This window comes from Ursus americanus, chromosome 9 (assembly GCF_024610735.1).
Source record: "Ursus americanus isolate L20-20 chromosome 9, mUrsAme1.1.p, whole genome shotgun sequence".
NCBI lineage: Eukaryota > Metazoa > Chordata > Mammalia > Carnivora > Ursidae > Ursus > Ursus americanus.
Genome location: NC_142135.1, coordinates 55,555,463 through 55,569,157, shown reverse-complemented (window position 1 = coordinate 55,569,157; position 13,695 = coordinate 55,555,463). Strand labels below are relative to the sequence as shown.

The window sequence follows — 13,695 nt, the reverse complement described above, 5'->3', positions numbered from 1 at the left end:
CCCGAGCCATATAAGTAAGGTTATGTTATTTATCAGTTTTATATTTTTATTATCACTCCTCTTTAAAAGTTGCTGACTTGTGTATGAAGGCAATGATTTAAAAACTGGAAAATTAAAATTCAGTAACCTGTCAAAAAGAGTTTTTATTTACTAAATGACACTTGAATACTAACAACATAACGTTAATAGCCATGGATTGGCAAATGTCCATCGTGGTTAAGACACGAGAGAAGTAGCTTTTAGTTGAATTATATATTATGTTATTTTATTTAATCCTCTCAAGAGCTCTGGCATAAATGTTATTATCTCCACTTAACAGTGTTTAAAACTGATCCTAGATCAGTGAAATTCACTCAGAAAATTCATCAAACAAATATTTAGTAGGACTACATTTCAGTTTTAGGAACTGCGAGGATTTGGCAATAAAAATACAGTTTGCGTCACTATTCTCATAAAGTTTGCACTCTATTTGGGAGAGACAGACAATAAAAAATATACAGATTATGAGTAAGTTAATTCTAGGTGGGGATAAGTTCTATAAAATAGAATGGAATGAGTTGGAGAATGACTGGGGTGGAATGGTAAGACATACATTAAGTTGGAGATCAGAGATTTTTCCTGAGACCTGAATGACAAGGGGCCGGGCATGCCAAGATCTGGGGACAAAGCATTCCGGGGACAGGAACATCATGTTCAGAGGTTCTGAGGCAAGTAGGAATAACGAGCCTGGAGAAAAGTGAGCAAGATATGTCGCAAGATGAAACCAGAGAAGTGGGTGGGGGGCAAAGCATTGAGCTATCAACCTGTGTGACCACGGTTAAGGAGTTTGGGTTTTATTATAAAGACAATAAGGAACCAGAAGAGTTTTCAGAGTGCTATTAAGTGCTTATTATTTTACAAGTATTTTCTGGGAAGCCCTGTCAAGAAGGATTTAGGATGGAGGAACAAGACAGGAAGCAGGAGTACCTGTTAGCTCAGTGAAGGGCATCGTGGCGGGCAAGATGAAGAATGGCGAAGGCTCCGGCTGGGGTGGGTGGTAGCAACGGCGAAGCAGCACCGGATTTGCTGTCCAATGAGAAAGGAATCAAAGTGGACTCTTGTTTCTGACGTCAACAAGCATTTTGGATGATGGGGCCATTTACTAAGATGATGACGATGTCGGAGACACATTACTTTGATGTGTTGTATTTGGAATGCTTCCTCTTCTTCCTGGTGGTAGTGTTAAGTAGGCAATCGAGCATATGCATAGAGCTCAGTTGAGAGCTTAGTGCAAAGAGCTAGAGGCTCAATCTAGAAAGTGTCAGCAAGCAGATCATCCATCCCCTTCTCAGTATGTCACGAGTGCTTGCTTTTGCTTCAGTTTATTACATGTAACGGAGTGTGTTTTACATATATTTTCTTATGTAGTCCTCATGACTACGCTTTGAGATTTTTATCACTGCCTCCATTTGGTAGATGAAAACAAATGAGTCCCAAACATACTGGTTAGCTTATCTAAGGTTAAACAGATAGTATGTGGCCAAGTCAGGATTTGAACTCTGGTTTGTTTGATTCTATTTCATTCCAAAACACTTCTCTTTCTGCTTTTTTGTTCTGCTTTTTTTGTTGTTGTCGTTGGTTTGTTTACATTCTATTGACTTGGAAGTTTTAGAAATTTTGAAAAGTAAAACTATTGACATGCTAAAGTAGAAAAATAGAAGGCCTAATGATGGTGAGTATCTATGAATATTATAGTTTATTAAAACAAAAAAAAAAATGTCCCAGGCTTAAAGAACAGTGAGTTAATCAGACACATATTATACCATCTTTTAATCATTATATTTTATAATTAATTGTTAAACTTGAAATTTTTCATTAAGGTGGCACTGTTGAGAGCTCACGCAGGGGAACATTTACTGCTTGGAGCTACGAAGAGATCCATGGTGTATAAAGATATTTTGCTTTTGGGTAAGTTTTTTTTTTTTTTTTAATTTAAGAAGATATTATGCATGCTTCATCCTTACACAGGATCTATTCTGTATGTACCAGGCATTCATAGATGCTGTCAAATGGTACTCTCACTTCACAAATTGGATTTAATTGATTGTGTCCTCACTCAAGGCCCTATCTTTCCTTGACTTGATTGCAATGAAGTTTAGAGGGCCTTGAGACGTTTAGGGTGCATTAAGATTTAAAAAGAAGAATTGGAGAATGTGGTCAAAAGGTACAAACTTCCAGTTAGAAGTTAAATAAGTACTAGGGATACAGCATACGACATGGTGCCTAGAGCTAACACTGCTGGGTAATATGTGGGGAAGTTGTTAAGAGAGTAAATCCTAAGGATTTTCATCACAAGGGGATCTTTTTTTCCTTCTGTTTTTGTTGTATCATTGAGAAGATGGATATTAGCTGAACCTATTGTGGTAATCATTTCACGATATATGTACATTGAACCATAGTCCTGTATACCTTAAACTTACACAGTGCTGTATGTCAATGATTTCTCAATAAAACTGGGGGAGAAAGATTTAAAGATAAAAGAGAGATGTTGCTCAATAAATGAAATATAGAAATATGTTTAAATCATATCAGGACAAAGAATTAGAGATTTACTTGACTACGTTAATGGAGTCTGTTGTTTCACACTCCCTCAATGTCTACTTCATACTTGTAATTATATTGTTTTATATACTTTCAAGGAACTTGTTTATTTCCTCTGCTATCATTGCTTACAGTGTGATGCAAAATCCCAAGTTAAAAAAAAATAATTTGGTGACTGTGTCGAAGAATTCTGATAGTGAAGTAGCAGTGCTGGAAGAGGCAAAGTAGGATGGCAAGTTGAGTGGGGGGATAAGACACAAAGGGAAAGCTTTTGTTTTTCTTAAGTAATTGTTCCAATCCCCTCACCTTACTTACCTTTTAATTTAGGTTTCTTGTTGAGAGAGTTGGGATCCCTCTGATTATTACCTCAACCTCTCTCTGGCTGATGATCTGAAATGATGACCAGATTGTTTATTCTGTTTCTGTGATAGATGTTACGTCCCAAAATAGAAATAAATTGAATGCAATATAACAATAGCTAATATTTGTTGAGGACGTACTCTATAAGATGCGTTGTTCCAAGTGCTTTGCATGTAAATACACACTCGCATGTAATCCTCATGATAACCCTAAAGGGTGGGTACTGTTATTCCATAGGTGAAGAAATGCAGTCAGAGAAGGTTTCCCTAAGGTCACAAAGCTAGTAAGGGATAGAGCCAGGATTCTAAACCACATAATGTGACTACAGAGACTACGCTTTAGATGCCATTAAACACTCTCTTGCATTTAGAAGACTGCGATAATACTGTTCTCGTTATAGATTTGAATACAATATACCTAAAAGCCCAAATGTCTTTGCTACCTAATTCTAAATTGTTTTACCTTGAATAATTAGGTAAACTACCTTTTCATAACAAGAGCAAGGCTACATTTTTTTTAGTTCTTTTGCACATGCTGTTACACTGAAGATTGTCTTTGCTTGCGGTCAAAGAATTCAGAATATTCTGCTTTTTATAAAACCAGAAAATAACAATCTAGCTGTTATCTTAGGAGCTTTTGTCATTATTGTCATTATAGCCAGAGACTTTCTAAATTAGAACGTCCTTGAGGATTAGGTAGTCTAGTCTCTATCCAATTTCTGAACTTCCTTGAATTCATCTACTTAGACTTGTTAAAATTGTGTCTAGAGAGTTGGTACAGCTACATACACCTAGACCACTAAAGGAGTCCTATTTTTATCCAGTGTAAGCAGGAAATTTTCTTTAGGTTTGTGTTATGCTCATTAATGAGTAAGACACTAATAGATAACCGACATAGTAGAAGGCTAATCATTATATTTTGTTTCTCCCTTGTCAATTATTAGCTTGTTATTGGTCTGTACTTTCGTGTTATCACTAGTGACCGAGGTTGTTAAAATGCATGTGATCATATTATCAATGTCATTGATCCTTGACGTGTTCTTACTTCTAACATAACTAACCTAATGCTACTGAAAGAAAGTGCTATTACTACTCCTTTCAAGGGAGGAACCATTTGAAACATCGATTTGTAAAAAATTAAACCATATCTGATGCTCTTTTGTTGGGGGGCGGCTGATCTTTTTTTCTTCTAGGGAACAACTATGTAATTCACCGCAACAGCAGTGAAGTCGAGATCAGCCGTGTGGCCAACCGGGTTCTAGACGAGCTGGTACGGCCATTTCAAGAAATTCAGATTGATGACAATGAATATGCTTGTTTGAAGGCAATCGTATTTTTTGATCCAGGTTTGTTTTCAGAATTCCATTAAAGAAATAATGATAATGAAAGGTAAACAATTATTTCATATTAGAACCTTTACTCTCACACTCTAGTAACTAGAGTCGATCTTTCGATTGCCCCTTTTCTTCCTTTGTTAGACGCAAAAGGGCTGAGTGATCCAGTAAAGATTAAGAACATGCGGTTCCAAGTGCAGCTGAGTTTGGAGGACTACATCAACGACAGGCAGTACGACTCCCGGGGGAGGTTTGGGGAGCTGCTTCTGCTGCTGCCCACGCTGCAGAGCATCACCTGGCAGATGATTGAGCAAATACAGTTCGTTAAACTCTTTGGGATGGTTAAAATTGACAACCTACTTCAAGAAATGTTACTGGGTGGTGAGTACATTTGAAAATTTCCATTGTATTTATTAGCATCCCACTCTGTACAAGGTTGACCTACTTATTTCTTTTTTAAAGATTTTATTTATTAATTTGAGAGAGAGAAACAGCTAGCGAGAGAGGGAACACAAGCAGGGGGAGTGGGAGAGGAAGAAGCAGGCTCCCAGCGGAGGAGCCTGATGTGGGGCTCGATCCCAGAACGCCGGGATCACGCCCTGAGCCAAAGGCAGATGCTTAACGACTGAGCCACCCAGGCGCCCCGTTGACCTACTTATTTTTTGTCCGTGACATAATGAACTCAATTTTTTACATTTAGAAAGTCCGCAGAATCCACTGGGTGGAGCCAAAAATACTTGAACATATTGAAATCCTCATTCTTCCTAGTCTCCCCCATCTTTACACTACGCAGTTTCTCTTGCCTTAGTTTTTGTCCTTTCAAATATGGTGAATGGAAATACATTTCCTATTTTTAGTGCTCCTTGGGGTGGGTTGTATTTTTTTAAGCCTTGACTCCTTTAAAAGCCCAAGAATGCCAGCATTGCAACATAACCTAAAAATATTTATAGTAAATACCTTAAAAATAAACACTTTGCTCCTGAAATAATTAATTGACATAACACAATGAGAAGAGAAAAATGAGATTTTGCTGCAGCAATAAATGTCAGGAATAAGTTAAGAAATCATTTATTTGGTGTTCTGATCTAGATTAAATTTCCTTGTAAAATCACTTTATTTTATTTATTTTAGTTTTCTTTTTCTGGTGCTTAATGTGTTCCTAATGACATCTTTCTGAAATAAAAGTTGTTTATGCTATTAGTGTGATCCCAAATACTATAAACTTGAGGTAAGTGATTCTTGGAATTGCCTTAACAACAGGCAGCAAACCTAATGATTCCAGGAAACGGCACACAAGGTCCATTATTAATATACAACATAATATGATACAACATTAATCTAGCCAATGCACAGTGAAAGCTGACATTGTCCTTAATATGGCAGCAGTTCTATTAATTTCTTTTTGAAATCCCAAAAAGCACTTTGCAAAAATAGCAATGTTCAAGCTGTCAGTCAAAACATTTGTAGCAAGGTAAACTTGCTGTCCCTGATGAAATATCACTAACACAAGCATCCTTTTATCTTCTGTAGGTGCTTCCAATGACGCTAGTCATCTCCATCATCCCATGCATCCACATTTGTCTCAAGATCCATTAACTGGACAAACTATACTTTTAGGGCCCATGTCAACACTGGTTCATACGGACCAGATCTGTAAGTATCTGGGCAACTTCTCAGCCATAATAATTTTTAATTACCCAAGGAAAAGTGGAATTTGGAGAAAGAATCTATCAGTATCTGGAAATTGCAAAAATTAGGTACAGTTTCCTCTCAACTGTGGGAGATTGTGATGTTTCTCAATACACTTATTCTCCTAGCATGAGTTTGCTCCCTTAAAGGGGATGTGAGTCCATAAATGCTTTTAAAGTACAACAGGATGTACGGGCAGTCCCGGTGTTGCCTGGTAATGCAGGACCATAAGAAGGACTGTGCAAGCTGGAACCATGCAAAGAAATCTTAGCAATCAACAGGAGAATTATGGTTTGCTTGTGACTTTTAAAAATGTTTGCCAAAACATTAAGAACTCTCTTAACTATAGGTTATAAATGTAGAGGGAAAGCGAAAAATAATACTCCTGTTATTTATTAAGTACACTGTAATGTAAACATTAGATTCACTGAGAATTAACGTGTTTTATTTCTTCCTTAAAAAATTACGAAGTGTGGGGCGCCTGGGTGGCTCAGCCAGTTAAGTGTCTGCCTTTGCCTCAGGTCATGATCCCGGAGTCCTGGAATCAAGCCCCTTGTCCGCTTTCCTGCTCAGCGGGGAGCCTGCTTCTCCTTCTCCCTCTGACCCTCCCCATGGCTCGTGCTCTCTGTCTCAAATAAATTCTTTAAAAAAACTATGAAGTATAGCTTGAACAGCGCTTGCCACCTTACTCCTCTAACTTGCCAGTGGAAGCATCTTTTCTATGCCTTGATGAATTTTACTCTTCTGGAAATTTGGATCAGCTTCTAACATTTTACCCTTTGCACTTCCCATGTCTGAAATGTCTCTGAGAATCCATATAATGTGAAGGTTTTTTATAGGTTTCACTGCCCCTGGGACATCTTCATCCTTTTCAACACAATCAGTTTCTTCACTAATGTCCATCAGTTTTCCTTCAGTAAGTTCCAGAATGCAGATAAAGAGACTCAAACAGCAGCAATGTCCACATTCCCAGGGGCAGCTAACTCTTCTGTAACTCCATCCATGCTCCATTCCTTCCTGCATTATCACTTTTTGCTTCCTTTTTTTTTTTTTTTTTTTTTTTTGCCAATTTTGCTTTAGCCATTTTTTGCAGGTGTTATGAGAATTTATCACTAGGAGACAAGGAGGCAACACAACTACACACTTAAGTTGTCAGTACAGGAACTGAATAAAAGATTTGATGCGATTGGTCACTATGATAGGGCCCCTCTGTTAATCGAGGTAATTAATGTAGACCAAAGAGTTAGCAGTGAAGTTTGTATTTATGCAATTACTCACAGTTAATCATGAGTTACCATGCTCACTGAAATTCAAACCATGTTTTTGCAGGACTGGTGCAATTTTCCCAAGCTGTGATAACTGAAATGTATGCATGTCAGATTTGTGCAAAGTGAGGGCCACTGGGGAAGCTCTTTGGAACTAAAATGGTTATATAAATAGTAGGGGTTAGTAGCTAAGTTAATCTGATAGTATTGCAGATTTAACACAAATTCTATTTATAAGCCACACCAGAGATGAAAATCTCTGACAAAATTTCTAGAATTGTTTCTGAATTTATACTAAATAATCATGGATTTGCCTTTGATCTATCTCCTCTTTGTTTTTTTTTAAAGATTTTATTTATTTATTTGAGAGACAGAGTGAGAGAGAGAGGGCACAAGCAGGGGGGAGGGGTAGAGGAAGAGGGAGAAGCAGACTCCCCACTGAGCAGGGACCCCCAGTGCCGGGCTCCATCCCAGGACTCTGAGCCCAAGGCAGATGTTTAACCAACTTAGCCCCCCAGGTGCCTCGATCTATCTACTCTTAACACTAAACCAGCTAACTCACTGAGATTCCTTGAGTTATAACACATATTATTATAATTATGATGCATATCTGTATTTCCTACTGACTTTACAAAAACCCTTAATAACTAGTTACAATATGGTTTCATGGAAATGTTCAATGAAATGTAACAATTTTGTGAGTACGATCTCACTGCTACCTAGTGGTAGGAAAAGTAGAGGTCTCAGAAATACTTATTACCACTGCTATTCCTTAGATACAAGCACTGGGAAACCCATGTGTAAATTGTGTCTAAAACACAAAGTTCTTTGAATATATGATTGAGGCAAAAGTAAAATTGTTAGTAAAATATACAAATATGGAAATAGTATGACATACTTAACCTGTGGATATAAATGTACTTGAAAGACATTAATTTGGGACCATCCTCTTGAAGCAAATGTTAACATTTTCATTTCATCGTCAAGAACAGAGAGAGGCAAGCCCATTACCATCTCTCTTAGAGATCAGTTATTCATAAACTCAGAAAATAAAAACATTAACAACATATTACACATTAGGCATCAACTGGCAAGAAAGTCTAACAGTTCTGCTGGTGGTTGAATCTTTTACTTTTTAAATGCTAGTTTTCTAGTATTTTTAAAAGCGTATTTACTGACCCTAATCTTTTAAAAATCACGTCCTATTTTTTCCTTTTTATTTTCCCTCTTTTGACATAAGATTTATAAAAATCAATTGTTTCATGCAAAGCAAAACATTAAACACATACACACAAAAAATTTAAATTCATGTGTATTTTCCTGGCCTTTTATAGCAGGCCACTGTAGTCTTAGATTCAGCCCAAATATCCAGAAATAATTTTTTAAAGCAAATATGGTTATCCTTTTGTCAATTAAACTGTGTCTAAAAACGTTGTTTCTAAGTAATTGCTAAACCATATTTAATAATATTAAGTCAATACGTTAAAGAAAATCAGGCAAAAGGGAACTTTTCTTATTTTTGTATAGAATTTTTAAAAGCTATTTTGGGGGAAAAAATCTATAAAGTGCAATGCCTCAGCATGATGATCAGACATTTTCTATTTGTTCTGTTAAATATGTGGAATGATAATAAATGTGAATGTTAAAATATTTCAAGTTTTTAAAAATTAAAAATCTAGAATAGTGCCTAGATTCTTGTATAATATAGTAAAAGTTTGCAATAGGAGGCTGTACTATTCTAGACAATGAAGTATTCAAACTGTCACTTCGGTTTACAGTTCCATGGGCTTGCTCTTTGCATTGATGGGGAAGGGATGGATGAGCAAAAAAACCAGTACTTTTCAGATGTTTTTACCTACCATATAGGTTTCAAAGCACTTGAAAAGTATCTTAACTTTTTATGTCATCTAATATGTTTGAGTTAGTGGAATCCAAACCAAATACATTTTATTTTATGTGCATTTTTTATTGCAAAAAAAAAATGTGAAGTTTTCTAAGATTTGAAAAAAAACAACTAGCCTTCTGTTAATTCTTTTTATTGACTTTTTTTCTGCTGGGTCTGTAAGAGAATGAAATGCTCATAAATGCTATTAAGAAAGGCAGGAAGTGACTTTTAAGGGACTAGTAAGTGACTATTAAGATTTAAGGGACTAGTAAGTGACTATTAAGATGTTTAAGCATGCTCTCTTCCATTTGAATGCCATCTGGGAGTTCAGAGGGCAGCGCAACGCCAATAGGTCCTCAACGAGCTCATAATGTATGAGATGATCCTACTTTATATATGATCTTTTAAACATATCTCCAAAATAAAATAGTGCATTTGGTGCCCTGCAGGACTTCCTGGGTTGAGCCAGGGTGATGGTCACCATCCCATACAATTCTCTGCTTCTTTTCTAGCAACTCCTGAGACCCCGCTCCCTTCCCCACCACAAGGCTCTGGACAAGAACAATACAAAATAGCCGCCAACCAAGCTTCTGTGATCTCACACCAGCCTCTCTCCAAACAAAAGCAATTGTGAGAATGTGTTTACTCCTGAACGGCACTGCGTGAATGTGAAAACTTGGTCTTGAAATAACTCAGGATGGTACTTTTGGCAAACTCTTAGCCAAGGCTTCGTCATGGTGCTGTTATAAGGTGGTGTCCTGTTTTTTTGTTTATAGGCTCATTTCGTTTGTTGTTGCTGTTGTTTAAAACTTTCCGATGCAAGCGATTTATATCTGAGTTTCCATATGTTTGTATAGTGTATTTTTCCAACTTCCCTTGCACTGTTCCTGAACTAGGTGAATCTTATGTACTACTTTCATTTGTTGTCTTGATATTAATTTAAATCTGTAAATAATTGCCTTATTGTGATGTGATGCAGAACTAAGTGTTCTTTTTTGAGCAAAACAGATCAGCAACTCCAGATTAATGTAAAATGAACCAAGGTGTTTTTTTTTTTTATCAGTTTTAAACTTGCAAATTAGAAAACTTAAGCAGTTGCTATAGAACAGGAAATATTTCTTTGAAGAAGAATCGCTTATGGATATCTTATGGCTAAGAAGCATCCTTCCGGCCCACAGTTAAATATGCCTGTCTTTAGCTTAGGAAATCATGAGTAGCCATTCCAAGGATGACTGGCTATTCCTTGTAATCTGCCTCTATTTGAAGATGTCTTTTTTTTTTTAAGATTTTATTTAATTTGACAGAGAGACAGACAGCGAGAGAGGGAACACAAGCAGGGGGAGTGGGAGAGGAAGAAACAGGCTCCTAGCAGAGGAGCCTGATGTGGGGCTCGATCCCAGGACCCTGGGATCACACGCCCTGAGCTGAAGGCAGACGCTTAACGACTGCGCCACCCAGGCGCCCCTGAAGACGTATCTTGAGATAAAACATGTTTATTTTACCGGTTAGGATACAGGGTAAATCGTTTAATAAAAGGAGCGGGGGACCCTTAAAACAGTGTCTTGACCAAGAAAGACATTAATTTTCTGTCCTAAAACAATCTAGAAGTAGTCGTGCATTGACTAGAACTTAGCGCATGCTCGCATCCCGTTCCCAGGGAGGTTGGGAGAACAGCCTTTAGGTGGCCAGCCTTGTGCCCCCTGAACTGCACCACACCGGGAGACAGACCACCATCTGTCACACATGCATTGCCTCACTTAGTACTCACAGGATCCCTATCAAAGAGCTGGGATTATCTTTCACTTACAAATGAAGAAACCAATTGCTTAGAGGGTAAGTAACCAAGGTTCATAAACCTGAGGAGTCGGAGAGCCACCAGCTTTACAAACCCAGGTCCACTTGACTTTCGTGAGAATAAATCTTTGAGGTGGAATGAAAAATGTGAGCTTCTCACTATAGTTTTTAAATGTATGCAATTGAGTAATGACTGAATCCTATCCATCGTGTCACCTTAGCACATATTTACATGTAATCAATGAGTGTAAATTTGTTGCAGCACGAATAAGAAACCACTGTTGCAGTTTTAATGTCTTCCCCTAAAAAAAGAAAAACTTGAAAACAAATTAAAGAAAATAAAAGATAGAATCCCAGATAGGTTATGATGAAAACAAACACAAATTCAAATCACTGACCCAACAGATTTTCACAATCGAGTGAACTGAATATAGTTCATTGGAGTCCTGTTTGATCTAAAGCTGAAGCTTATTTAAAAAACGATTACTGATGGGCCACCTCAGGAAACAGTGAGCTCTCTCTCTCTCTCTCACACATACACATTTTATTTCTAGAAGTCGGGAAAAACTTTTTGAGTAATTACCAGTGATATAAAATAGTCTCCCAACCTATAAGAGACTGAATTCAGTGATTTTTACAGAACCTCAAAGTTTCTGAAATTTCGTAACCCCCACTTTCCCTACAAAGAAAAAGTTTCTCTTAATGTTAACTAACTTATTACCTCAGAGTAGGAAATGATTAATTAAAAGGTATCATTGATTTAATAAAATCAAAATTCCTTCAATAGCTGGTACCTGAAAACTATAAAAATATATCTTTGAGAGTGAATGAGGGAAGAGGAAAGTTAACCTAACTCCTACTTTGTGGAAATTTAGGATCTCAGTTTTCATGTTTTTCATCTTTAAAAACACAAATATTTTTTGTAGGCATCTGTTTAACTTTTTGTGCTTTTCTCTTAATAGCTATTAAAAAAAACATTTGAAATATAACACATAAGATTCATTTTTAGTGAGCCCTGTAACTTATCTGCATATACTTACTAAGCAACTTTGTTTTAGAAATTATTGCTAACGATTCTGTTTTAATAACTATGGTCAGGGAATTTTTAATATAATATTTTTGTATACTTAACTGCCAAAAATGTTGGACAAAGAGGAACTGAAGTTTTCAGCATATTTTCAAAATATTGATAATGAAACTTATTGCTTTTATATAGCACAAAACTTTTTTCAGGTAATAAATATGAATAATTTATTGTGAAATAGTGATTCATTTTATAAATGTAAAATTATTTTTATAAATTTTATTGTTGAAAATCAAGACTTACTAAATTTTGTAAGCGTTAAATTATAGTGAGATTAAAATATTTCTAAACTGTGATATGTTGTTTCACTGAACTTTCTAAATAAAAATTGAGAAAAAAACTGAAGTAGGGTGCTTCATTATTGTTTAAAATGATTTTGCAGTTTTAGAGATACTGATAATATCTTTTATATGGACATTTAATTAAATTCATATAAATACCAATACTGGTATTTAGAAGCCAGAGCAAAATTAATTAGCACATCTCCAAATAATCTTAGAATTTGATGCTGATTGAAGGGTAAATACTCATATTTACACTTTATTATGTAGTTTTTCTTGACAGTTTTGTGACAGTAATTAAAGTAAAGGAGTTAGCCTGGCTTACATGTTGTATGCATATACTCTGGCAATACCTTTTTAACCCAGATGTTTTCATTGCCTTTGTCCTCCTTTCATATTTAAAGCTTCTTTGTAAAATTTCTTAAAATATGAAGACCGGTAAATTTTATTTTTATGAAATTCTACTCTTTTATGAAATTTCTGCTTACGAGGGTAACATGTCTACATCACTTAAAAACAAATTGTACTTAAGGTTTATTGTAAAAACCTGTGGTACTTCCATTTGACCACTGCCCTCTTCCCCACGTTCTGTCTTTCAGTAAAAACACTCAAATATTGTTGCTATTTTATTTGGTATTTTTCTCCGTAGTTTGAAAGCATTAGTTTATATCACGTTTTTTCCATTTTTTTTCTGTTTTAGACCTTATCTCTGTGCAAACACTCTACTCCTACCGTATTCTCTCAATTTTTTATAAATCAATATTTTTTTTACTTACTTAGTAGTTACTACTTAAATAATCACCTACCTTGTTTTAAAATATAAAACATATAATTTTTATATTTTTGTGGAGAATATAAGAAATATACTCTAATTTTATACAGAAATTCAGATGAGAAAGAAGAGTTCTTGCTCTAGGTCACAGGAGGATTGCAACTTAGAATAAAGAAAAAACGTTGCATGTATTAATAATAAGTTTTATTGTACTCTACACTCAAGTGCAATTTGACATCTATTTCAACTTGGGCATTTGAGCTGATCTTGCTGCCCAGAGAAAGACTTTTTTTTAAGAGTAAGAAAAATCTATACATGTCCTGAAATTTTCAATTCTTTTTCTGCAAAATATGAGGCAAATGACATCAGAGTAAAAGAAATGCAGACTTGTCCATGATTAACCACAAGCATAATGTTGCTTCTTTTTTTTTAAATAATAATAATTTTTTATTATGTTATGTTAGTCACTATACAGTACATCCTTAGTTTTTGATGTAGTGTTCCATGATTCATTATTTGTGTATAACACCCAGTGCTCCATGCAATATGTGCCCTCCTTAATACCCATCACCAGCCTATCCCAATCCCCCACCTCCCTTCCCTCTGAAGCCCTCAATTTGTTTCCCAGAGTCCATAGTCTCTCATGAAAGTG

General features: G+C 35.9%; 1 protein-coding gene across 6 annotated transcripts in view; it reads left to right on the top strand.

Annotated features, from left to right (window-relative positions):
• Window positions 1-12,888, top strand: part of HNF4G (hepatocyte nuclear factor 4 gamma) — a 123,404-nt gene extending 110,516 nt beyond the window's left edge. For all 6 annotated transcript variants that reach the window (XM_087864796.1, XM_045810129.2, XM_045810128.2 and 3 more), the window contains 5 exons: window positions 1,860-1,947; window positions 4,133-4,285; window positions 4,418-4,654; window positions 5,804-5,926; window positions 9,625-12,888. In XM_087864796.1, coding sequence (XP_087720922.1) covers window positions 1,860-1,947; window positions 4,133-4,285; window positions 4,418-4,654; window positions 5,804-5,926; window positions 9,625-9,746 — 723 coding nt within the window. In that variant the 3' untranslated portion in view covers window positions 9,747-12,888. The remainder of the gene's footprint in view (window positions 1-1,859; window positions 1,948-4,132; window positions 4,286-4,417; window positions 4,655-5,803; window positions 5,927-9,624) is intronic.
• The last annotated feature ends 807 nt before the right edge of the window (window positions 12,889-13,695 follow it).